At 24.5% G+C, this 26,684-nt stretch overlaps 2 protein-coding genes across 7 annotated transcripts in view; one reads left to right on the forward strand and one right to left on the reverse strand.

Moving 5' to 3' along the window:
* LOC113556107 (battenin) lies at positions 1 to 20,303 on the forward strand. Of its 4 annotated transcripts, none has more exons than XM_026960859.2 (9): positions 1 to 252; positions 12,040 to 12,267; positions 14,199 to 14,335; positions 15,316 to 15,474; positions 16,981 to 17,127; positions 17,490 to 17,673; positions 17,745 to 17,894; positions 18,995 to 19,135; positions 19,915 to 20,302. In XM_026960859.2, the coding sequence occupies exons 2-9, from the start codon at positions 12,121 to 12,123 to the stop codon at positions 20,035 to 20,037; spliced, it is 1,188 nt and encodes a 395-aa protein (XP_026816660.1). In that variant the 5' UTR covers positions 1 to 252; positions 12,040 to 12,120; the 3' UTR covers positions 20,038 to 20,302. The 4 variants fall into 4 exon arrangements, with proteins under 4 accessions (XP_026816660.1, XP_026816658.1, XP_026816661.1 ...); XM_026960857.2 differs by lacking the exon at positions 1 to 252 and adding an exon at positions 10,842 to 11,068; XM_026960860.2 differs by lacking the exon at positions 1 to 252 and adding an exon at positions 11,220 to 11,238 and having other exon boundaries at positions 19,915 to 20,303.
* LOC113556106 (Bardet-Biedl syndrome 1 protein) overlaps positions 19,712 to 26,684 on the reverse strand; it is a 15,340-nt gene continuing 8,367 nt past the window's right edge. For all 3 annotated transcript variants that reach the window (XM_026960855.2, XM_026960856.2, XM_026960852.2), the window contains exons 6-13: positions 25,450 to 25,668; positions 24,705 to 24,957; positions 23,823 to 23,978; positions 23,634 to 23,749; positions 22,309 to 22,440; positions 20,408 to 20,555; positions 20,159 to 20,210; positions 19,712 to 20,068 (exon numbers count right to left, since the gene is read on the reverse strand). In XM_026960855.2, coding sequence (XP_026816656.1) covers position 20,068; positions 20,159 to 20,210; positions 20,408 to 20,555; positions 22,309 to 22,440; positions 23,634 to 23,749; positions 23,823 to 23,978; positions 24,705 to 24,957; positions 25,450 to 25,668 — 1,077 coding nt within the window. In that variant the 3' untranslated portion in view covers positions 19,712 to 20,067. The remainder of the gene's footprint in view (positions 20,069 to 20,158; positions 20,211 to 20,407; positions 20,556 to 22,308; positions 22,441 to 23,633; positions 23,750 to 23,822; positions 23,979 to 24,704; positions 24,958 to 25,449; positions 25,669 to 26,684) is intronic.

Here is a 26,684-nt window from a genome sequence, read left to right on the forward strand (position 1 = left end):
CAAATTCACTTATCAATAGAGTCTCGTCATCAGACGAAAGCATGAGACAACGATACTCGTTCGCGATCGAATTATCAAAATTAACATTTACATTTACGCTGTCAAATTATTTAGGATCGTTTACATTTCTAGAAGAGTGTTTATTTCTTGATTCATTGATTGTGTCAACAAACTACAAAACAACGTCACATACTTAGGTACTGCTGGATTATACGATCTGTCATAAATATGGTTCTCCTCGAAAAGACCAAAGTAAGTGCATTTCAATATTTTTTTTTTACTGCTTCGATTAAACGTACTTAAAAGGTTTACGGCAAAACACAATGCATTTCTGACGATCTGTACAAAATTGAGCGGACTAACAACAATTGTAAAATCATTTACAGCAACATACACTGTGTTTTGTATGTAAATAATCGACCGAAAACTTTTTACTGATTACTGACAATTTTGTTATTAATCTGAAATGCTATTCATTTAGTGCCATTTTTTTCATAAATTATTCATGAGTATTTAATTTTATTATAATAGATAGTGTTTCTAATAAGACAATGTCAGCTCGACGTTGATTGTATCTCTATATTTCACACATTCATCGCAACGAAACCATTATTTGTATTTTTTATTTTGTAGTTAACTATTCAAATTAAGTTAGCGTGATTTGTTACTAAGTATCAAAATTGTGTTAATCTGGCGTTCTACATAGTTTTGTTTCAAAATTGTTTTTTTTTTCATTTTGTTAAATGGTTACAACCAATTTAAGTTGATAATAAAATAATACAATTATATTCTTCAATATTTTACTTAAAGAAAATATTCTATATAGGTTACTCAATTACTACTTTAGAATATTTGTTATTCTTTGTTTATTTGTAAAAAGGGTTTTACATACAACAAATGTTAAGCTGGTAAACTCTACTACCTATATTTTATTTATTAATATTTTGTGGTAAGCATTAAGCACACTCAAGAATGTATTACATATTTATGTAAAACCATTTATTCACCTCATAATAGATTCTTATATTTTATCTACCCAGTTGAAAGTTCTTATAATTAACTAACAGTCAAACATAATAATTAAGTATATTGATTTGGATTCATTTATCAGAAACTATCTTTATTGTTTATGTTTAAGTGTAAAGTGTAATATTGTATTTGTTACTTAAATTGATTACCTATTCAATTAACCATTTACATGGTATGATTTCCTAAGTCTATTTATATTTTTGTAATTTATTGAAGTATTTAATACAATTAAATGTTACACTTATTGCCAATTTTCAATTACACTTTGATAGATAGACTTAAAATGTCAGTTTTTGATATGGACTTTTCATTGGCCTATAAGAATTCGATATTACCATCTGATCGATGTTTCAATATAAATTTATTTTATAATTTTTGTGAAGTTGGTTATCTGTCTGTAAATCATATAATTTTAATAACTTGTTTATATGTATAGTGAAATTTCCATTATAACAAAGTCGCATGGGTAACACATTTTTTACATAATTACATATTTCATGTTCTATATTGTATTAAAAAAAAAATTATAAATTATAAAAATTAACATCAAATACATATCATATTATAAATCTTATTACACATTTATCATATTTATCTATTTGATTAATTATTGAGAAATAATAATTAGTGAGTTTTGTTTGTTTATTATTTTTATAAATTGTACTTTTTTTTTTTAAATGTTTCGATTTCGTTTACAAAAATAGGTTTTTTATTGAATAGTTTATTTGTTATGTAGAAATATCAGATTCTTTATATTAACGTATGATTAACAATGAAGGTCATGGTTCTCAAAAATAATTTGTTAAATGGAAGTTTGTTATTTAGAAACTTTACTGTATATTGATATACATAGATAAATGTGTGTATTGATCATCAACTTTGACATTATTATTTATAGTGTATGATAGACCATAGACAGATAGATGTTAGCATTATTTTATATTTATATTTTATTATTTTAAATTACTTGTAGCTATGTATATACCTCTAATATAAATCAAGTAATAAAAAAAATCTATAGACAATTTGATCTTTTTTTTGTTTGTTCTCTTAGACAGTTGGGCCGGTTTTTTTTCAAATGAAAAGTTGGCAACCCTACATATAGATAGAAGTAATATTATGTAGATGTACAAATGCATTTAAGGTCTTATTTTTTTATTTGTTTCCTTATAACTTGAATTTAGAATGATATAACAAACCATAACTATCACTTGACCAATAATAATAATAATAGATTTATTATTCTTTAATTTCTATTGTAGTTGTAATGGTTGTTTACTTAAAATTTTAACTAAATTACTCAAATTCCTATCTAAATAAATATTGATTACTATAATTGGTTCTATTATTGTGAATTGTGGACTAAGTCTTAACCATTACTCACTACAGTCTTATTCAACATTTTAATATTTTAGTAATTATTAAGTTATATATTATTTTAAATTTTGAGTATGGCTAATGAGTTTTATAATTTTTCTGTTTTCTTTTTAACATATTAATATAAATTTTGAGTATTAAGTTACACGTTAAATTATGTTTATGTATATAGTATATTATAGATAGGTATTATTACCAAATAATGATTTAGATATAGAATAGAATATAGAAATTAACATAAATGAAATATAATAGCATATTATAACTTAATTAGACTTGACAACTTTGCTAAAAAATCATAAAATAAATTAAAATTGTTAAGCCTTTTAAGTGTATATATATATAACTACTTAAAACTAAAAATGAATAAAAAATTTAAATTAATGAATGAAGCTAGAATAATTAAGTTTTATTCATAGGTACCTACACTTTGTACATTTAAATTAAAATTTATAAAAAAAATTGTTTTATCTTAGTAGTGAAATTTTTATACTAATAAGTTTGATTGTTAGTTAGTATCATTAATGTAATTTGTTCTTTGTTTAACAGTTTTTAGAAGAGTTAAACATTTTGTTTAATACATCTCAGTCATCTGGATCAGTAAGAATAACGATGAAATTATGTAAGCTACTCATTATTTAATAATACAGTGAAATCTCTGTTTATAAATAATAAATGTGTAATTTAAAACTGTAATTGAGCCCAAAGGTATATAATATAAAATGATGTACTTATGGAGTAGTGATTTTCAATTGGTTGAAACAACAAGTTTTTTTATAATAATTATAAATAATAAAAATATATCATGACAAATCTTCATAAATTAATTAATTAAAACATATAATAAAGTACAATTTTGCTTACCTTATTTGATGCAAAAAATTTACTATTGACCTCCCCCTAAACAAAAGAAAAATAATATTAACTGAAGAGGAGATTGTAAAGTTGCTCATAGCTAAGGCATATGCTGTGAATAGTGCAGTGTGCTGTGTTCAAAAGGTTGAAATTCACTGTAATTGATTATAATATGTTTAAGTTTTGTTGTGAAATTTACAGTTTAAAAATGTTTGACGGAGAATAGCTATCTATAAATAGAGGTTTCACTGTGTATAGATTTATGTTTTAGAATTTAAAAATTGATATGTTTATACATATTTAGTGCTATTAAATAAAGAACCAAAGGATCAAAAAGTTAAAATTGAAGTTCCTAAGGAAAAAGTGTGTTTGATCAGGGCTACATTCAAAAACAAAAAATTAAGTACTAGAGTAAGTGTTGATTTTGTTGTAAAATTGGATATCAGTTATTAAATAAAACTGTTATACCATTTTTGTACATAGATAACTGCCAATGAAGTGAGTTCATTCCAAGAAGAGTATTGCACATTGCTGAAAAATTCGTTAAGTAGTTTGAAAAAGACTAAAAAGTTAAAGAAAAAAGTCATGTCTTAAAGTGTACAACATTGTTTGTAATATTTCAACTATTTTTTCAAACATAAGTTTTTATGACTTGTACACAGTTAATGTTTTTTTTATTAAAATAAGATTTTACAATATGGTTTTTTTTATTTTAATCAAAAATTTACAAATTTAAGTACCTATGTAATAAGTAATAATTATATGCAAAACTTGATAAAAAAAAAGTATTATATCTAAATATTTACAGCTTAAATTAGTAAGAATAATCTTATGAGTTAAAATATAAATCATAAATAGTACAGTAAAGCAAAAAATACATTTATTTTATATTGAAGATTGGAGGTAGAAAATAAAACTAATAGACAAATAAAATAAATTGGCAATGTTGAGTTTACAATGACATTTTCTTCAATGGAAAATATTCTAAATAATAAAAATGTCTATATATTCGTCCAGAGTAATCAAAATCACTAGAATTACTAGAATTATCAATGTCAAGTATTTGATGTATAAGATAGTCATTAATTCAGCCCTTTTTGGACGAAGACTCATATTTACTATTTGAAACAATTATTTTTTAGCCACAAAAAAAAGCACTATATACCCGCTTAAAATGTTGTGTTGCTGGTAACCACTTGGCATATAAATAATATGGGTATTGTGACCGCCGGCTATCACTTAAATCTAATGCAGTGTTTCTCAATCGGTGTGTCGCCGGGTAAGTCCAAATGTGTTGCGGGAAGTACTAATATTAAATTTACGAACATTGTTGACACTATATTTACAAAAATTAATAGGTATTATTCTTATATTTTTTTATAGTGTGTCCCAAAGTAAGAGAATTTTTAATAGTTTGTCGCCATAATACAATAATTAGAACTGTATATGTATATTATTAAACCTAAATATTATAATAAGTTAAAATAATGCTTTTGTATTACATTTTCAAATTTTAATACTAATAATTGAAGCAGGGTCGGACAAAAGTATATTCCATGTGCAATTAAATTGTTGAAAGACTTTAATTTACATAGTAGTGTATATTATTCAGATTTATATATTGCATATGAACTTTATTAACACTTTCTTTTACTTAAGTCTCATGTAAACGTTTTTTCTTTAAGTTAAAATTATCAAAACTCGACTCTGATCACTTATTGGTCAAGACTTGTTGGAATCCTTTATCTTCTGAGGTAGACATTATAATGAATGGAACTATGAGGACAATGGACATATCTAATCAATAAACTTGCAAATACATCCAATGAACTTAAAACATTGTTATTTATTTATTTTAGAATTTAATTTTTCTTAATAATTATTACTATATCATTGAAAGAAAAACATTAAATAAAGATAAATATGTTGTCTTGAGTGACGATTGTAAATTATAAAGTTTATTTATTGATGATAATTTTCAGGTGAAAAAAATTAATCATCTTTTTCAAGTGAATTATATTTATGACTATTGTTGAAGCCTTTTGTAAGTAAATTGCCGGTGAGGCCCATACTATCCAGTCCGACCCTGAATTGAAGTCAATTTTATAAGCTAACAATTTAAATAATTAGATGATTATTAAAATCTCATGATATTTCCAAGCAATTTGGACGACAATTTGGTATTTATAAAAACAACTTTTAGTGCAATTTATAAGATATTTTTTAATATTAAATTAAAGGCTCTATTTTATTATATTTTACTGTAATATAGGTATAGGTACTATACATTTTATTTTGTACAATCTATACTATATGAGTATATATTTTAATAGCCAACATTTAATAACTTATCGGTAAGAAGGTGTCACTGAATAATAAAATGTATTATTTCTTACATTATAATTTTAAATTAATTAAATATTTATAAATTATTAACCTGATAAACATTACAACAATTACCGCTTGAATTAGGTAGGTAATAGGTATATTATATTTCTGTGAAGAAATTGTTTTTGTTATATATTTTCTACATAAATATTAAGTAGGTAAGTAAAATATGAAATGAACCGCGTGAAATATTCTCTTTTTAAGAATGGATAACATCTTATCTAATTATTTTATTTTTATGAAAATGGACGTATTTTATTATTAAACCCAGGTTCCTTAATTCGGCTCTGTGCTCTGTCCATATGTATTTTCGTACTGTAGTTGACTTTATATTTTATTGTAACCTATTACAATATACAATGTATTATAATAAAACCAAAGTCCCCTCTCCCCTATATTATTGTAATCAAATTTACTTTAAATAAGTACAATATGATGTATAGCGTATAAAGCTAATGGCCTCTGTCGGCGAAACTAAAGATTAATTACAAAAAAAAAAAAAAAATAAATTTATCATTATTATAAATATTTATACGACTGTTATACTCGTTTGTTTTATCGAATATTATTAACAGTGAATACAAATATTCCATTGATAGTAAACGTGTCAAACAACCGAAATTAGATTGTGTAGGTGTTGGGCGGCCATCGGTACGGCCACAGCGAAAACATTTTAAGGTCGATGTTTTTCAAACTTAATCGCGCCGTATACCTATGTATAATAATATTTAACAATATTATGCTTATTAGGTATAGGTATTCAAATTTCAAATAAAATATTATTGTAGACATTATTATATTGGCAGTTTGGCACCTCGACAGTTAACTATAAAATATTTATGTTTTAATTTTAATTTGATGCTGTAGGTGGCTCACAATGTTTAAACCGGTATTTATGAACAAGTAAGTAGGTATAAATTGGTTTTTTGTATACCTACTTATATAATGTTTTAACGACCGTGTGTTTGTTAATGTTTCCAGTTTGTTATTTTTGTTATTACATACACCTGTATCTACGAGTATATAAACTTCATGAATAAATACATACAAAACGCTTTGGGAGTTTCTTCTAAAGTCTGAGTATAATATAAAAAGCATGACCTATATCTATATAGAGGTACCTATTACATAATATGTTTTAACAGTCAGTCGGCAACAAGTCCGGATTAAGGGGGGGGACAAGGTCTATTTTTTTATAGAACCTATTCGCGTTTAAAAAAGTTTTCAAAAAATACAATTATTTTACTAGTATATTATAAAACAAAAATGTTTTTAATTTCATATAGGTATCAAAAAAAAATATTGTTAAATGATAAATTATTAAATAAATATTAAAATTTTAAATGATTGGTATTTGAATATTTGATTAAGTTTATAATTCAAAACGAGAGTTCTGAATTTGTTGTGAAAATTTAAGTAAAGTTTTGAATTTAATTTATATAAATATGGTTTTACGAAAAATCATTGCAAGATATTTCCAAACTTTATAATTGCACTTAGATTACATTTTCCTTCTCAGTAGTCAATTATTTGGTCAGAAGAGCATTTCTTAAATTGACATCAATATAAAATAAATATAGAACAAGCCAGACACAAGAAAATGTAATATTATTAATATATTAGGTAGATTTAACAAATAATATTTTGCCATTTTAATCGATTTTAATAAAAATATAATAATTAGCAAAAGAGAAAGCAAGGAAAAAATATAAGTTATAAATCTTTAACAGCTAATTTATGCAGTGTGGTCTTATATTAATATATTATATAGGTACATACAATATACATAATATTACATAATTTTGATGTTAGTTTTGTATTTTTTTTTTTTTGTAATTTACAAAATTATATAACTATCAATAGTTATATTATGTTATATATATTATAAGTATATAACTATTAAATAATTACTAAAAAATACAATTACATAATTTTTTTTGAATTTTGAATTGAAAGTTGAAAGGACCCCACACTAATAAGTGTGGTGTCTCAAGTGGTCTTTAATATGGCTCGATCGCAGAGGAATAATTTCTTTAAATTTTCTTTTAAAATCATAATTTACCTACATAATTTAAACATAGTATAATAATTAATAGTTTTATTCACAGTTATATTTTTTTTTAATCATAAAGGCACTTTTTAAGGTAGTTCCTGGTGCCACCATTATTACAATACATTTACAATATATTTTCGTATGCAAAGCGCTATGAAATTGGCCATTGTACATGTTTTTATGAAAAGGTCCGCTTGTTATTTTATAGATTTTTATACTTATTTTATAAGATCACAATATTATAAGCGTTAGCGGCATTGTACACAAATAAAGTTAGTTTAACGTATTAGTGTATTGTGTTATAAAAACGATAGATAATAATAAAAAGTTTAACCGTCTGCAACGTATTCTTTCATCTGCACTTGTCGACTATCGCCAACTGCGACTGCAGACTGCGTATAAATAACGATTGGTACAAAGGTATATAATATGATATAAGATAGAGAACATAGATATAAATAAGATATATATTATATAATATATCTCTACAAGTACATCTGTCTACACATAAAAATATTTTCCTTTAAGATTTAAGTAAATATTAGATAATAATTATTGTAATAATTCGTAGAAATTTTAACTTAATTACAATACAAGCATGTCGTACAGTAGGTGTAAATAATAAATTGTGTAAATTTAGCGGATAAATAGATAGATTGTAATTCAAGAAAAAAAAAATAAATATTAAATTATAAGTACCTACCTAATATAAAATAGTTGTTGATGCTTGGAAATTTAATCGTATTATTAAAATGATCGAAATGTTTACTTATATTTATGGGTAACTACTATAATGTTATCAAATATTCAAGAAGATTATGTAACCTATGTTTTCGTGCAAATTACTATTCCAATCTGTCAGTCTTTTAAGTATTAGTCTATAATAGTAAATCTATAATAACCCCTTAAAATATATATTATCATTTAAAAGTGACGAGGACATGAATACTTATTAGTTTAATTTATTATTATTAATATTTTATTCTGTACTAGTATAGCCAAGGCCGTAACTAAAAAAAAATTCGGGGGGGGGGTCCAACATTTTTTTTATTTATAAACGTTGAAAATGTATAGTCAATAAACTATATTAATCACTAAAATATTTCAACTTTTAAAAATTTCGGGAGGATCCGGACCCCTGGACCCTCCCCTCAGTTACGGCTTTGAGTATAGCTAGTATATTAGGAACCTATACTAAATTATCGAATTTTTGTACAAGCACTTGAAATCTTAATGTTTCATGATTTGTTTACTTAATATGTAGGCAGGTATTTTAATCTTTATAAACTTTATTGGTAATGTTTGAATTTATTTCGCACCTATTTGTTATTTGTATAGGATTATAGGTACCTCCTAAAGTACTCTTTACTCTTATTAAAAATTTTATATTAGGTATAAACAATCTTTAAACTTGAAATGTTAACTTATAAAATAATAAAATATATTATTATTTAAAAAAAAACTTTTACTTTTGAACTACATATAGGTATATAAATTTATGATTTATAAAAATGGCCTAAGTATAATCAATAATTGATCCGATATTATATCTATTTTACATTTTTTTTACAATTTGTACACATAATATTATAATAATAGAGAAAGTGATACCCGCTTATTGTAAAAAAAAAAATTCAATAAATATAAATAATTTAAATTAAATAAATCAATATTATATCATATTATGGTAAAAATGGTATTTGTCTTAAAAACATTTTTGAGAACATTTTTGGATATAATTTTAACATGTCTATACTATATCGTACATCATTAGGATTTAGGTCTTAGGTATCGTTCAAACAAATACATTTTTTAGTTATAACGCATATATACCAAATAGTAAATACCATAATAATGATTGAAAATCGATTTTATTAAATTATTTTTCACGCTGTCTGTATAAATATAGGTAGATATTTTAGTAATATTTTTGTTATTTTAAACCAATTTGGCTCTGCATGTTTTCTTTGAGCAAATTCATGTCGAATAACCGCTAATTTTGGAATTATATTTAAATTTAAATTTAAAATTGTTTAGCATTAGTTGTTTGCCGTTTTAGCTAAACATTTGTGTAAGTTCCATTTTAAGTACAATATTACACGACTCAGCACATTCTAACCTAACTTGTAATGATCTTGTGCTTGTGAAGAAGCCAATATTTAGTAAATTGAGTTAAAGCTTAAAAAAAAATTTGGATTTTCCTTACAATATTTGTCTCCAACACAGCATATTAATTAAATTTATCTTATCTTATCTTATACCATCATTACCATCAGTACTTCGATGTACATAACTGGTTAAATTTTTGGTTTTGAATTTAAATATAGGTTCTTTGCTTTCCCTTTAAAAGTAAAGTCAGTACAAATTATTTTAGAAATTATTAAAATGTTCTTATGCTACTAAATAATGTTTTGAGCATTATACAAATTTAACAACGTCAAAATAATTTATTTTTTAACTCCACTCTTCTGTGTAATATAAAAATTATTTTTGTGTCAATAAGCAAGTAGGTATTAGAAATGCTAATTGCAATAATGAAATAAAATTATTTGTTATATAAATAATTTTGATGAACAATGTTTATTTATAGTTTATAGTTATTTTTGTTGGATTTAAATTAATTTTATTTAGACTACAGATAATATAATTTATATAATTGATAAATAAAACGATTAAACATTTAAGTTACTAATCGTTTGAAGGACTAATTGTTGGAAACTTAAAATATATTAAAATATTGACGTTAACGTACGTTTTAATCATACTAATAATATCACTATGAATCAATTATAGTTTAGCACTGTTTACTATAACTAATATGCATAAAACACAGATATAATTATTATAGCACATCTGTGCGTAGATATTAAAAGTTTCGTTTAGTTAAAATTAGTTACTCGACCTCTGTGAAGTGATAAATATTTTTCATCAATCTAACATTTTTTTTAATATTATCAAATGATATAAGTACACAATAATTATATACATATTATACTTAATTTCATTATAATAATTTGTGTATTATATGCCACTGAGTCATTCAGATAAAATATAATATAGGTATATCTATTATCATTAAAACTATTACATGGTTTATTAAATGTGAGTATATAATATTATATATAATGTATACTGTATACAATATACACGAACATTTCATGATGTGATGTAAACGTACTGTAACCATCTATATCTGTACCTATGTAGTTCTTGAATTTGAACTTATATGAATTATCTCAGTTGTATATATAAAATTATCGTCATTTTGATCCTCATCACGCCACGTTTCAATTCAAGTATTTACTCAATTTGATATTAGTACCTACCTACCTACTTACTGCACAGAATACCACTCTTATTATCAACGTAAGTAAATCTACTGTTTTATTAGTTTATTACTATTTACCAACTAACTACTTGTAAAAACATTGAATGATTTTCAATTAATATGCATGTACTTACGTTTGATTTATAGTTATCTATAAATTATACATAGTTCAGCAGTGCCTACGGTTTTTTCAGATCTAACTATATCGGTAGGTACACTTATCGATCGTTTTTTGTCGAATAAACAAAAATTATATAACTTAAACACGTTTAATATTTAATCGCTTATCATAAAAGCTTTAAATAAACGTACATCTTTAAAATACAATAAAAATGTAATTTTTACAACGAAATACAGTTCAAAACCTCTTCGTAAATTTTATGGTATCAAGGGCCAAGGGGATAATATCACAACGTGTTTTCACAGGTACAATATTTATTATAAATTATTTAAAAAAAATAAATTGTCAACAAAATTTAATTTTTATAATATTATTCGTGTCTCATACTTGAACCACATTACCACATCGATAAAATATAAAACTAGGTACCTAGCATATTTTGTTATTGTTTAAATAGCATATTTTAGTAATATAAATATTAATTATACCTGTGTACAATGCGTGTATTGACTTATGTTGTATTAAAATTTATATTTCATAAATTACTCGTAGATACTTATAACCTCTAGGCTTAGATAATTAATTTGTAAGCTGCAGTATAAGTGGTTAAAATTTTGAACACAATTTTAGCATACTTATTATGCATTCTGGGAATTAAATTTAGTTCGATGCTTTTTATTCGGCTGGTTTGCCTTGTCCTTGTTCCATATAATATACCAAACCTCGTCCATGACCATCTTCATTTCGAATTTTTCGTACGACGTTTACATATCATAATAATATAATAATGTATGGACGTACTGTGACATAGTGTTGTATAAGCACAGTAACAATTACTATACAAGTTTGATTATTGAACAATTAGGTTTACATATTCGTTAATATCAGTTTTAGACGAACGCGAATTGACTTCCAGACCGACCGATAAATAGATTTCATATCCGTCAAGACACGCATTTACAATACAGGATGGAAAACGTCGAGGTGAAGGCAAGCATTTTGACTTTGGCGTCATTCTGGATCTTGGGTCTATGCAATAACTTTGGATACGTTGTGATGTTGAGTAGCGCACACGACATTTTAAATTCCAATTCTGCCACTTCGGGAGGAAACAAAGTAAGTATTAAGTATAATATTACTTCAAAAGTATTATAAGCAATCAGCTCTTTTTATGCTAAGAAACGAGTATAAATTAACGTTAAATTAAATTATAGAGTATTTCTAACCTATAATATATTTATAGTTATTGGATTATTATTAATAACTTGCTACCTGTTTACAAAATTAAAGAAATAAAAACAAAGAAATATTAGACTAGAGATAATTTTCTATTGATGTTTTAAGTAGGTGCACTTACCATCTATATGCTTAGGTATTATCTAAGCATGCCTATGATTATTAAAAAAATTTAAATAGTTGAAAAATATAAATTTAAAGTTTAAAACGAAAGTTTAATATACACTCGAAATTCATCTACGCTATTTTATATTTACAATTGACTAGGTACCTGTACCTAATCATGTTTTAGTCTAATATCATTTTACTCGTATATAAAATGTTTTTTTTGGAGTATGTAATCTTTTTGTATCTTATGTAGATAAGTTCTTAAAACATCACGATACAACAATATAAATAGTATTTTAAGTATGTATTATTTAACGTGTTTGCAATTTTAAATTTATTTTAAATTTCTATAAAATCCAATAAATGGCATGCTAGGCATAGAATTACTTATATAATATTCGACATTCGTTTATTGTAAAGTTTATAGATAAACATCCTACATAATATTTACGCGTTATAAAAATTATAATTCGTTCATTAATTGGATCTCAGGTGAATTACAGAATAAAGAATAAATGTTTTTTTCTTCAAAAAAGATTTGCTATACATAATATTAAAAATACAATATAAGTAAATAAATTTAAATTAAATATTATTATACCTATTAATATTCATAATGTAGGACTATAATATCTATACATTGCAGGAAGCTGAGTCGTTCTAAAAGTTTATAAAAATTTCTTGAAAATAATATACACTGAAACTTCCATATAACAAAGTCGAATAAGCAACAAAAAAAAATTTTTTAATTAGAATTACGTATATTCATTAACAATTAAAGTCATAGTTTTTAAAAATATTTCGTTAAACAGAAAATTTCGTAAAATGGAAGTTTCACTATATTAGGTATTTGATGTAATAAAAGTAGGTTACATATAGCTTAAAATATAAATATATAATTTGTATGATTATACACTGACTATAATATACTATTATTTAATTATATAGATACTATTAAAATAAATTAATACCAAGCTACAGTGCCATACTTATGACAAGCTTTAATTATGTAAATAATCGAATTTCACATTGTTTTAATTATGATAGAGATGATATAATACGTACAGACGTTCTTATGTTATAATTTAATTTTATTATCAACGTGAACAAGTTGATCAGTCAAACTTATAATTTTGTAAACTTAAACTTACTACAACTGTTGATTTTCACTCTAAAATTACGTGTTAAGGTATGTGGTTATATATTAATAATATGATGGGGATTAAACAATATTTAGAAGTATAGGAGATTTATTAAGTCATCAATGAACTATAAGTTGTAGCAGACAAATTAATTTGTAATTTGATAATGAAAAACATTAATTAAGTATTATAATTAGATAAGTATGTTACTAAATATTATAGTTATTAAAGGGAGCTAATAATTATTAATTTAAATAATATATTAATCTACATAATGATAGATTGATAGGTATGGATTAACAGAAAAATAGTTCATTATAATATTTAACTTTTTAATTATTTTAATCTACCTATCTAAAGTTTGACGATATTTTGTATATATAATTAAGAGTAAAATATATAGTATGACCTTTATATCCTTTATTTATTTTTATGGGTAGGTGTAGAAGATTATACCTAAATCGGCTAAACCTAATGTTATAAATAAAATTTATATTTTTATGGATATATTTAATGGAATAATAAAATACATATTTAATACCATTAAATTTGATTTTAAAGACAGTCAGCCTTAACTCCACTCAAGAAGAATATAAAAGAGAGTGTAATCATTTGTCTACTGGCGTTATACTTTTGGCCGATATAATACCCGGACTGTTAATCAAGACTTTTTCACCATTTTTCGCGTTGTATATCAAGTGAATATTATTTATTTGTTATTTTAGTATTAGATTTTAGATTATTAGTAATTGAACTATATAGTTATTTTATTATTGTTATGTCTTATGTTATTGTTCTCTTAATGTTTAGATGATACAGTAAATAGCAATACACTATTGCAAATGGTTGGGTATAAAGAGTTAATAAGTTAATTTTAGTCGTTTATCTTAACTTTTTTTACATTTAATTTTTTATTAACAACTTTTAGCTTAATTGATATTTATAAATATTAATTTACTAAATAATAAGTTTGTCAGTAGTGTCTATGGTCATTAATGTTTTCAAGTCTAGTGCAAATTATTAACTTATCTATTTATTGTATTATTTTGTGTATTCAGATTGTTAATGAATTTTATAAATAAAAAAAATAAATACTTTCAATTAAATAGTTATTTTTTAAAAAATTACGTTTTTTTTCTATCAATAACTAAATAATAAATATGACAAAATAATATATTGATATAATAACATTATACATAGTGAAAATGCTATTTTTAAATTTAATTTGTTTTTGTTGCTATTTGTTATGATATTTATTTTTGATACCATATCCATATGGATATTTAAAATTAATAACAATATTAATAAAAAAAGTTTACAAAATTAAATAATAAAATATATACCTGAAATAACAAATAATAAAATATTTTTATCATATAGTGATATTAAATATTGAAATTATATAGGTATACCTTTATAACCTTAGTAAATTATTATTTGTTAGTTATTATTGTTAATATAGACGATATAGTAAATGTATTACTTGCGTCCAATGAGATATATTGAATATTTTTGTTATTTTAAACTATCTAATGATGGCTATTAATACATTAAAAAAATATATTAAATTTAAATGATTTTTAATTTTTTTCTATTAACTTAATTTAATTTAAAGAATATCATTAACTTACCCAGCTCTCCTAATACATTTATATAATCAAAAATATTATTTTTACAGCCGAAGACTATCATTGTGTATTTCATTGACAATCGCTAGTTTTATAACTGTAGCAAAAGCGAATACAGAACTAGTTGCTGCCGTCGGTGTAGCACTTACATCCATGGCTTCAGGTCTAGGAGAATCAACACTTTTATCTTACATGATTAACTATGAACGGTATGAACACAGTATAAAGTAAAATATTTTTATAACAAAATAATATACAAGTAAGCCAGCATAGAATAAACTTATCGACCATCAGTCATCACCATTATACACGGTGTGTGATTGTGAAGGTTTGAATTCTCAATAACTCGTAGATTAAACAAAACTATTATTATTATGGCTGATGGTTATTAGGTTTTCTCTAAAAAATCGGACTCCTTGTATAATTATCATAAAAATTATAAAAATATATTTTATAATACGCACTTTTTAAATATATTTTTAACAAAAAGAAACACAAGGAAATGTTGTTTATTATTATATAATGAAAAACTAACAATAATTTTAGAAATAAATTTCAAATTTATTGATGCCTCGGAAAGAAATTTTAATAATATAGTAGGAAAAATGTAATAAAAAAAAAGTTAGAACGCCATTTTAAAATAATTTTCATGAAGAATTCAAACATTTTTCAGACATTTTATCGAATAAATAGGTTACAGTTATTGACAAAATATTAATACTTTTACTTTATAAAAACGAAATAATTAATATTCGTGTAGTGCGGCTATCTATTGACGTATGCGTGATGCGTGAATGTACTTTAAATCACTAATTAAGCACATATGACACGTATGCGCAACTTACAAAAATTGCTTATACTGAACTCCTAAAGACTACGTATTTTAAAATTTTTTATTTTTTTAATACTACCTACGAAAAATGTCCTGTGGCAAAACAAACTTCCTTTAAAAAAAAGAGAAATCCCCCTTTTTACTTGAAATTATTTAATAAATAATTGTTTTGAAAATGTTAATTTTACTAATAAGTAATTAAAAATCATATGAGCAGATTCTTTATTAATAAAATGTGCATACTTTACATTAAAAACAATAATCATTCAAAATGGTTTTATAAAAATATAAAATCTTACATTGGATCTAGTGATTATCATACTTTGACTGTTTTTATAAATTATAAATGTGTTGATAAGTTAATGTTAAATACAAACATTTTTAAATCACCATTCACCATAGCTCTCAAATCTTCAAATCTCATTATCGTCGACCTATTATTCATAATTTATTAATTAAATAACTCAAAAACTTCACATTCATAATTTCATTTTAATACGGCAATATTTTAAGAAAAATTGTACGCTAAATAATTTATAGTAGAAAAGGTAGGTTCTCACTTGAAAAACAGAAGTTTGTATCTATTTTTACAGGACACTTTTTAAGTAACACACACAATCGTACACACAATTGTGAAACTATAGTATTAAAGCATATTTAAAAATTTGAAAAATTCGATTTCTAATAACTGTATTATTGAGGAAAAAAGGGATGAGCATACTTAGCGAATCTTTATGTATATATTTTCATTTTTTATGAGGTATGTCGATTATGCGGAGAAATGTATTCTGTGAAAGAAAATAAAGATAGAAATTATGTTATTTTTTTAAGACGTTATGACGATTATTGTTGCAATTTTTGATTAAAATAATTTATATTGTAGAAATGTAATTACATCTTGGTCATCTGGAACGGGCGCTGCTGGTATATTAGGCGCGTTGACGTATGCAGGATTGACTGGCGTTTTTCATTTATCTCCATCCACGACAATGTACTTAATGCTGTCAGTGCCATTTTTAATGGCAGTGTCGTAAGTATTTGTTTAGTTTTAGTTCACTTTTTTTTTTTTTATAGGCACTCATCAATAATAAAGAATGCGTTTAATTAAAATAAATGTAAGAAATTCGATCAGAATTAATTGTTTATCATAGACTCAATACTCATATTATGGATTTTTTGATTATTACCTACATTTAGGTTTAATTGCAACGTAACAAATTATTGTTCATATACAATATACACGTCTGAAATGTATTTCTAATCATTATAGTTTTTTAATATTTGCAGTTTTTGTATTTATTATGACAGAGATAAAAAAAATACATATTTATCATTCGATTTTATAAATTAAACTGCAATACCTATTTTAAAAATAATTATTTTTGTTTTAAGATTTTGGGTATTATTAGAACACCCGAAAAAAGATCAAATATCAACGATGGCTAACGATTGTCCAGATCTCAGTACAAACAGTCAAAGTCTTTCAAATAAACTATCGTATGTGCCCTCATTGTTGAAATTTATGATTCCTTTAGGGTTAGTGTACTTCTTTGAGTATCTGATCAATCAAGGATTAGTAAGTTTTCCACATAATATACGCTATATTTAGTTTAAATTCATGTTATTAATAGACTTGATTATTTTTAGTTTGAGTTGGTTTATTTTGAAAAAATATGGTTGACGCATGCAGAGCAATACAGATGGTACCAAGTCTTGTATCAGTTGGGCGTTTTTGTTTCTAGAACTTCAGTGAACCTGTTTCCGATTGAAAAAATTTGGATCTTGACAATATTGCAGGTATCATATCGTATACATTTAGGGCTGATGATATAATTTGGGAAGGCTATACATTTAAGAGTAACAAAAAAGCGCATACATTGTACTTAACAACACATTATTTTTGTTTTTAACATATTATAGGAGTTTTAAACTAAATACAAATTTTAAATTCAGTACATTTTTATGAGTATTAATTAATTTAACATTCAACTTCAAGCTCTATTGTGATTACTGATTACTCGTTAATAAATAATCGTATAAACGTTACCTATTAACCAATTCTGTGTTTAGAGAATAGGAGGAAAATGGAAATTGGTTAGGGTATCATTGTTTTAAAATAGAGGATTATCTTTTAAATTTGAATAGATAAATAAATTAAAAAATACATTAATTTTTGTCAACGACTGATTCGTTAGTTTTTTAAAATATATTTTTTTATCTCTAAATTATAATAAAGTTTTACGTGAAAAAGTTATAAATTACTAATTAGTAGCAGTGATAGCATTGATTCTTTGAAGATTTAGAACCTGATCTTAAAAATAAAATAATTAAATTTAAAATAATAACTAAACATTTTTCAGAAGAATAAATCAATTCATGTTTTAATATAGAAGCATTAACAAGTTAAAATTGAATAGTACGTTTTCAAATTTTAAAATAGCAGTGAAACATTTTGTTTCAATGCCATAATTCAACACTAATGGGAGAAGATTGATTCACCATTTAAAGAGAGAAAAAAATATTACAAAATTTAATGAAAATATGTTATTTTTAACCTTTAGGGCTATAGAAAATTGTATTATATCAATTATTAAAAAAATATATATAAAATAAATAAAAATGTTAATAATGTAATTATTATTATTTAATATTTATTTATTTTAGCGATAAATAAAAGGGTAGAAAAAGGTAGTAAAATAAAATCAGCCGTCTATATAATTTCAAATATTTTAACACGGCACTGTAATTTAAATTGTGAACATTTTAATACGAAATTAATTTGATTAGTGTAATGTTTTAATATTTCTACTACTGTTTAATGTTATTTGAAACTTAAAAGTAATTTCTACAAATGTATAGTTGTGATGATAAAAATGTATTATGTTTTTCATTTTCAGGGTTTCAACGTCGTATACTTTTTAATCGAAACTCTGTACTCTTTCACGCCGAATATATATATCATATTTGCAATGATAGGATTCGAAGGTTTATTAGGAGGAGGTGCATATGCTAACTCGTATCATAACATCATGAAAAAAGTATGAAATTATTTTATTCATATTATAACTTATAACACATAAAATATATAATAATATATTTACAGAATAATTTATCAAGCATGCTTAATCCCATTCTTTCCTTTAATAATACATTTATTCAAATTACGAATTATGGAATTTTTAAATGTAGATATTTAAGAAACCATATTTTAAAATACTTTGATTTTTTTTTGTCCAATTTAAGGAGTAACCGTGGCAAACTTATTTTGTCAAATGTAAACCACCCTTTTTGGTTGGAAGAAGATTTTTATTTTTTTTTTTAAATATTTTTACACGTTCATAAATTTATTAACTTTGAATGAGCATTTTTCAAGTTATTATAAACTTTAAGTACTAAGGATAGTATAGTTTACGATAATACTATGACTATGATGATTTAAAAAAAAGAAATTCACTAAAATTTATAATTTGTAAAAATTGTTCGAATATCATAAGCACTCGATTGTCTTAAATATGTATTTATTTTATATTCAAAATTAAAGTATTTTAAAAGATTATTATAACTATTCTTAATACATAAAATTTAATAACTCATACAACTACGTTTGTGTAGATTTTAAATATATTGTTTAAAAAAAAAATAAATGTCAATAAAAAAAAAGTGTTCCTTGTTAAAAGTTCCAAATATCAAAATTTAAATAAATTCATGAAACTATGAAAGAATAAACGAGGAGTAAGCACTGAGCATGATTGATAAATCGTTACTTTATATACGTACATGAAATCGAAAGTAAACTCTGCCTTATTATTGCTTGCAGGTTCCGAAGGAGCGTCAAGAATTTTCAATGGCCATGACGTCACTTTCTGACTCGATCGGTGTCACATTAGCCGGACTACTGGCGATTCCATTACACAATCGAATTTGTTATATACCGAAATGAGTCTACTTATAGATAATAATTGACACTGTATCTATAAACAAATAAGAGTTTAGTTAATTTAAGAATATTGTGTAAGTAGGTTACGTTAATTTTAAACAAAAATGATGTCAATGTTACTCACTATGGTATAATATCGTTTAACTCCTCATTATTATTATTAGTTTGAATATTATCTATAAGCAAACATGTTTATTATTTATTATAATAATATTATGAACAAATAAGATAGGACATTGGTACCTATGAGAATGTCATCTTAAGTAATAATAAACTATAAATTGTAAAAGTTTTATAAACAATTAAAACGTTTTGATACCTAATATTTAATAATAAAATATAATATTTTGTATTCATAATTTGTTTAACTTACAAACTGGCATGTTGACTTTTGCTCTATATATCACGTTCGTTTCTCGGCTAACTACAATGTCTATTGCTCGTTCATCAGAACCGCCGTATGTACAACAAGTAACGAACGTCTCACAATAGATTTCCATTTCCGGAACAATTATTGGCATCTATTATGAATAATTAATAGATAATTTATATAGATTCATGTATTAGTACAATTTTCCCTGTTTTTCAAAATTCTTTTACATTACTTTAATTTTCGATGTATAGTCGTATGAAATCACATGACTAAATTCACAAATGTCTATAATGTATAATTACACTAAGCCCAGATTAAGTCATTTAGGGGTTAAGGACGTAACTTGGCTGTATTCTCGAGCGATTAAAAAAAAATCTGTTCCATTTCCACAAAAAAATTAAACATTGAGTATGATGTTTAAGTACCTACCTACACAGTACCTACACATATTTTTACAATGATTTATCGTTAAATAAACAGACAAAACAGTAACTATCATTATTTATTAAGTTTAGAGCTAATCGTTAATATATTATCCGAAATAAAATATTAAATTGTTTATAAATTATAAATTACAACGGAGTAAGTACATATACATTATATATATATATTATAAAGGAGCTATATGAAACAAATTTGAATTTATAATCCCATTACTACGAGAAGTATACTAATAGTATACTATTAAAAGTACTATATTGTTTAATATGATGCAAGAAGACAGTCTCTATTTATTTTATTACTACTTTTATCATAGTTATTCATAAATAATAATGCACCCCTATTTTGTAAAATTATGTTAAAATTCTAAGACTGTTGTATTAAGTATTGAGTATGAATAAATAAATATATATAATAACTAGTATAGGTACCTATTTAAATACCTACATTATAATATTATATAAATTATATATACAACTACTTTGTATATATTTATTACTTATATTTATAACCACTAACTTAATTTTACTGTTTTTTAATTAACGTGAAGTAAACTAATAACATTTTTATTTAGTTAACTTATTTTATTTTATTACATTACATTACGATACATTTCGTTATCGTGTAAAAAAAATATTTCGGGCTTTGTATGTGAATTATTTATATTAGCGATAAAAACTTCAAAGAAGTTCTGTAGGATCTGCATTATATATAGTTTTGAGTTAGAAAAAATATAAAGTAGGCTGGTATTGAAAAAACTTTTTTTTTCTTTAAAGCATATGTGTATTAACTGTTTTTATTAATAAATATTAATTTAGCTTAAATAAGTTTAAAAAAATAGTGATCTTATCCAGCTTTCTCTATGAACGGGTTTATTTTCTTAAATGATGTCTTAATTCTAGAATTTCCTGTATTATTTAAAAATATTTGATAATATAACTCTTTCTGCTTCACATACTGTACATAATATTATATTAGGTTTCAATAGACATTTTAAATAATTTTTACAATAATTTATGATGTTATATAAATCACTAATGATTATTGATATAATTTTAGACTAAATCAGGACTTACGTAACAATAAAAACTATAAATATTGTACTTCAGAGATATTTTACCAGTATATATGTTGTCTCTATCGACCTATCGTATTACAATACATAACATACCAAAATATACATATAGCAGTTTCAATTTTGTATGATTAGCAAATTGATGAATTACCAAACTTTAAAGTAAGAATATCATCTGTGTTATATCGTAAAAAGCAACAAAAGAACACGAGTAATATTCTTACCTAAAAGTTTGATATTAATCAAATTACTCCAATATTTAAGCTAATCACACACAATTTGAACTATACTGAACATGAATGTTGGTTTATTAAGCGTAGATAAAATAGAGACAACACGTTATGCTGACATATTAGTACGACGTCCTTTTAACTTTTATGCTTACCCTGCAGCGTGGCGATTCTATACTATGATATTGGGCGTTGTATAAAAATGTCACGTTGATACCCATCAAAGGTTCTTTACCCAAATTTTTCAATAAAAAACGTATTTTGAAACGCGGACCCAGACCTAAAAGCTAAAATATATATTTCATGCATAAGTATCTGTGCCAAAATGGGTAATATTTTATACTGCTACCAGTGGCGTATTCACAGAAATTGATAAAAGGGACTATGATAACTCGTCTAGTTGTCTTTATATCTGGTATCAATTTTATTGTTATTATATTATATCTATGCACATAATATAGTCAACATTTTAAGAAATACATTTATCTCTGTAAAAATATCAATTTAATGGATTTATATCATATAACATTTAACTGTATGTATGACGTATGTTAAAGTTAATAAATCGTTTTTAGATTCGTCTGTAATGCGCACAAGCTGTATCCATTTAGTGAATTGTAAACAGTTTTATTTATTAATCTTATTTCATCCAAATTTCTAGCTACATTCTTTAGGGCAAATTTTCACAGAACGCGTAAATAAATTTTCACCTAACCTTTTTATAAGCTTTAAAAAGTGAAAAAGTCGTAAAAGCATAGGTAAGTATAATTAAATTAATTAATAATATTTTATTGGTTTTTATGTCATACCTAGTCTACTGTAATTGGCCAGTAGGCCAATGTGATAAAAAAAACGAACAAACACAATCCACCGAAAACAAAATGTAATATTTCTAATATTGTAATAAATTATCAACGTAACGAAATTGAAAAAAAAAATGTGTAAGTACTTTAATTATCAAAGTATTTAGAATACTTTATTTAGTTTTGCTAACTAGTAACATTACACAACACTTATAGTTATATTATTATTTGATATTATGATTATTATTATTGAAGTAATTTAATTGCAAAACATATATAATTTAATATTAAGTTAAATTTAAAATAAATTAAATTAATATTGTGACAGTGCAGTTTATATTTTATTGGATCTTTCATCTTAAAATATAAGTACAATTTAAAATTGATAAAAATCAATAAATACTGATAAGTAGTATTTTATTTGTCTATATTGTTTAGTTTTAGTCGTTTTAGATAGGTCTTTAAATGTGTTTTGATGAAGTTGTTTTTAATTTAAATTTTAATTATTGAGAATACTTGAGACTACTTAAGTATAACTACCAACACCTACAGATTTCTAAGGTTGGTTGTAAGTATTTAAGTACTCAACACACATTTTTACAATATATAATATAGAAAAGTAGCCCCTTTCAACTTTTTTTGCGAATACCACTAATCACTAATTTTTAATTTTATACTTGAGCAGACGTGTGTAAAAATTGACTTGTAATTTTTTGTTTGATTGAATTCAACCGTTCGTTTGATACTACCATTTGCAGTATTTGCCACGTTTGTTGAGTTCGTACGTGCATTTCTATAAAAGGAAACAAAAAAAAAAAGAAACGTATTAATTCGAATTCTGAATTGATTTTTCATTTATTATTTACCCTTGCAGTGTTCTCTTTCTCGTAAAGTCTGTTCTATGAATACATTGCTTCTTTTTGGTATGCTCAAGTTACCTTGGACGTGCGCTGTTAACGTCGGGCGAACACATAAGTCAAACGTCGCTGTTCGTTTCAAGAGTTTTATGTCCACTTTTCCGTCTAATAATATTTTTGTTATCATTTAGGTCAGTTACTATATTTTATATATCTAGTTAATATTATAATAAGATTATCTGCCAACTGTCGTTATGTCTAACGGTTATAAACCATATCATAAAAAAATAATTATTAATTTTATAATTTGTCGGTAAGACCGTGAGTTAAATGAATTATAACCACGAAATATGCACGCGGAATTGATAATACATTTGAAAACAGAAAAAATTGCACACGAATTCTAAAAATAGTATGCAGAATAAATTCACAGTTTTTATTTATGACATTGAAGATATTTTCTCTACCAAAAAATAATATACGTAAAATATTAAAATTGTGTTTAAACAAATTTAACTGAAAAATAAATAAATAGATGAATATTTATTAAAAAATAAATATTTAAAATATTCTTAAACTTTTTATACAAAAATATGATTCTTAATTATTATACATATTTATATTTTATGATGGTTTAAATACTATTTAAATTATATACATCATCAAATCCATAAATTTATAAATACAAAAATGTTGATACAAATACGTAAAAAAAATTAAAAACGAAAACACCTAAAATATACGAATAAGCGAACTGAAATGGTATTATATGTATTGAAAAAAATATATATATACTAAGTTCAGGCTAACTTTGAATTCAGAACGAAGTTTATTGATTTGCAAAATTATTAAATGCACGGACCTGTTTATCATTAGTAAGTATATACTCACTGGTAGTAATCATGATCAGAGCATTTTCTTCTTGTCCAAATCTTCCAAACACGATGCAAGTCACTGGATCCGGCATAGGAATCTTGTGGATCACCGTCGAACCGCAATACATGAGAACCAACCCTCTCGAGTGTCCATCAGTGTTGATTACGTTGCACGACACAATTGTCATTTCGAGTGACATGCTTTGCACGTACATGTTTACCATTGACATAGGATCTCCAGGTAACTTAACGTTCCATAAAGACACACACTGCAATAGGTAAACGGAGTTGTCGATGAAAATAAAATTGAAAAATGTAGATATAAACAATATGTTATGTCACATTATGACACATAACTCATGTGTATATATAAGAGGAAGCTGAAAGTGCTGAAAGAGATTAACATATCTGGACCTTATTCAAATAATATACAATTATTCGTACAATAATAATTTTGCATCACCACTCATCAGTACCGCAACTACCATTTCCCGTTGGAAGGGGGGAGTTTATATCACCAATTTAGGGCCATGATTGTGCGACCAACTCGCATCTGGTTTTAAATAAAATAAAATATTATAGTATTACGATTTAATTACTGACATGTTCTGGATTCATGCCCGTGTATTCTATATGACTACTATAGATTTTTAATTTTTGTAGTAACACATTCATAAATATGAATTACACAAAATAATTAATACATAATTTCATGTTTAACTGTAAAAGAACACCATGAATATTTATACAAAATATGTCACCTTTAGCGTATAACACTGTAACAGTCCGTCTATAGTACAACAGATGAACTTGTCAATGCGGAGTATTACGGCCACAATCGCATGTGTCATCTCAACCTTAAAGCCGCTCGTCGATGATTTTGAAAAAATGTACAACCGACCCGTTCTTGTGGCTACGAGGATCTTATAGTCGACGTCGTACAGCCCAATAGAAGACATATATGCTGTTTCTCCCTGTAACTAATAGGTGTATGAAATATTATCTATTTTCTGTCCACATTATTATCATATTAAAATAATTTGGAAAAATATTTTATAGCTGTGCGAATTCATTAAATTTATTTCATAATACAATCAGAGTTGGTCGGATTATGTTGTTTATATTATTTTTTGATAGTTGACGATTTATTTTACAGTAAAAAGAATATATATATAGAGCTTTCCATTGTAGTTTGTAGATAATATATTTCTAGACACCTATAGCATACAAGTATAAAATACTGAGGTAAAGTCGTTTGATTGTCAACAGTATTAAATAATCAGAGATTTTTATCAAGAAAAGCTGCAGTGCTCAATTTTTGAAATAGTTTAATAAAACTAATCGATTAATCGAAACAATCAAATAGTCGTACGTATTGATACCTCAACTTTTTTTAAACGAAATTTAAAAATATATTAAAATTATGTCTGCGCACTATTTGTAGTTTCTCTCTTCTTGTGTTATTATAGATTTAATATAATAGTAAATATTAGTGTGCTCATTATCAAAATTAAAAGTAAAAATATCATCTAGAATTTTGATAAAATATTATGAAGTAATCCTAATAATATTCTTAATTCTAAGCTACCATTGTGCTAGGTTTACGCTTTGCAGATAGCAAACAAATATCATCTAACTCTAAAAATAATTATAAAAAAAACATACCATAGTTTTTGAGAATCTTATTAATTTATTTAACTACGAAAAACCGTCAAACATGCAATTTCATATGATATATATTTATAAAAATTCATGTATATATTTATAGTGATATTAATTTAATATTTCAATTAGGCTTTATGCATTTTAAAGAAAAAAAATACGTAATTGCATTTAATCCAAATAAGGTTTGCACAATAACTATACGGTTGTTAAATAGTATACCTATTTTGTATAATATAGATTATACAATATACACAGTATGTATAATTAATAATATATAATCAATATTATTATTATACAGCTATAAGCTTATAATATTATCCCTACAACTGAA

Source organism: Rhopalosiphum maidis, chromosome 3, assembly GCF_003676215.2.
Source record: "Rhopalosiphum maidis isolate BTI-1 chromosome 3, ASM367621v3, whole genome shotgun sequence".
Lineage (NCBI taxonomy): Eukaryota > Metazoa > Arthropoda > Insecta > Hemiptera > Aphididae > Rhopalosiphum > Rhopalosiphum maidis.

Excerpts from the sequence above, each read along its gene's own strand:
- LOC113556107 (XM_026960859.2), top strand. The coding sequence starts at position 12,121 with ATGGAAAACGTCGAGGTGAAGGCAAGCATTTTGACTTTGGCGTCATTC. Across the intron at positions 14,336-15,315 it reads TTTTTCGCGTTGTATATCAA|CCGAAGACTATCATTGTGTA; the intron begins GTGAATATTATT and ends TTATTTTTACAG. Across the intron at positions 15,475-16,980 it reads TACATGATTAACTATGAACG|AAATGTAATTACATCTTGGT; the intron begins GTATGAACACAG and ends TTTATATTGTAG.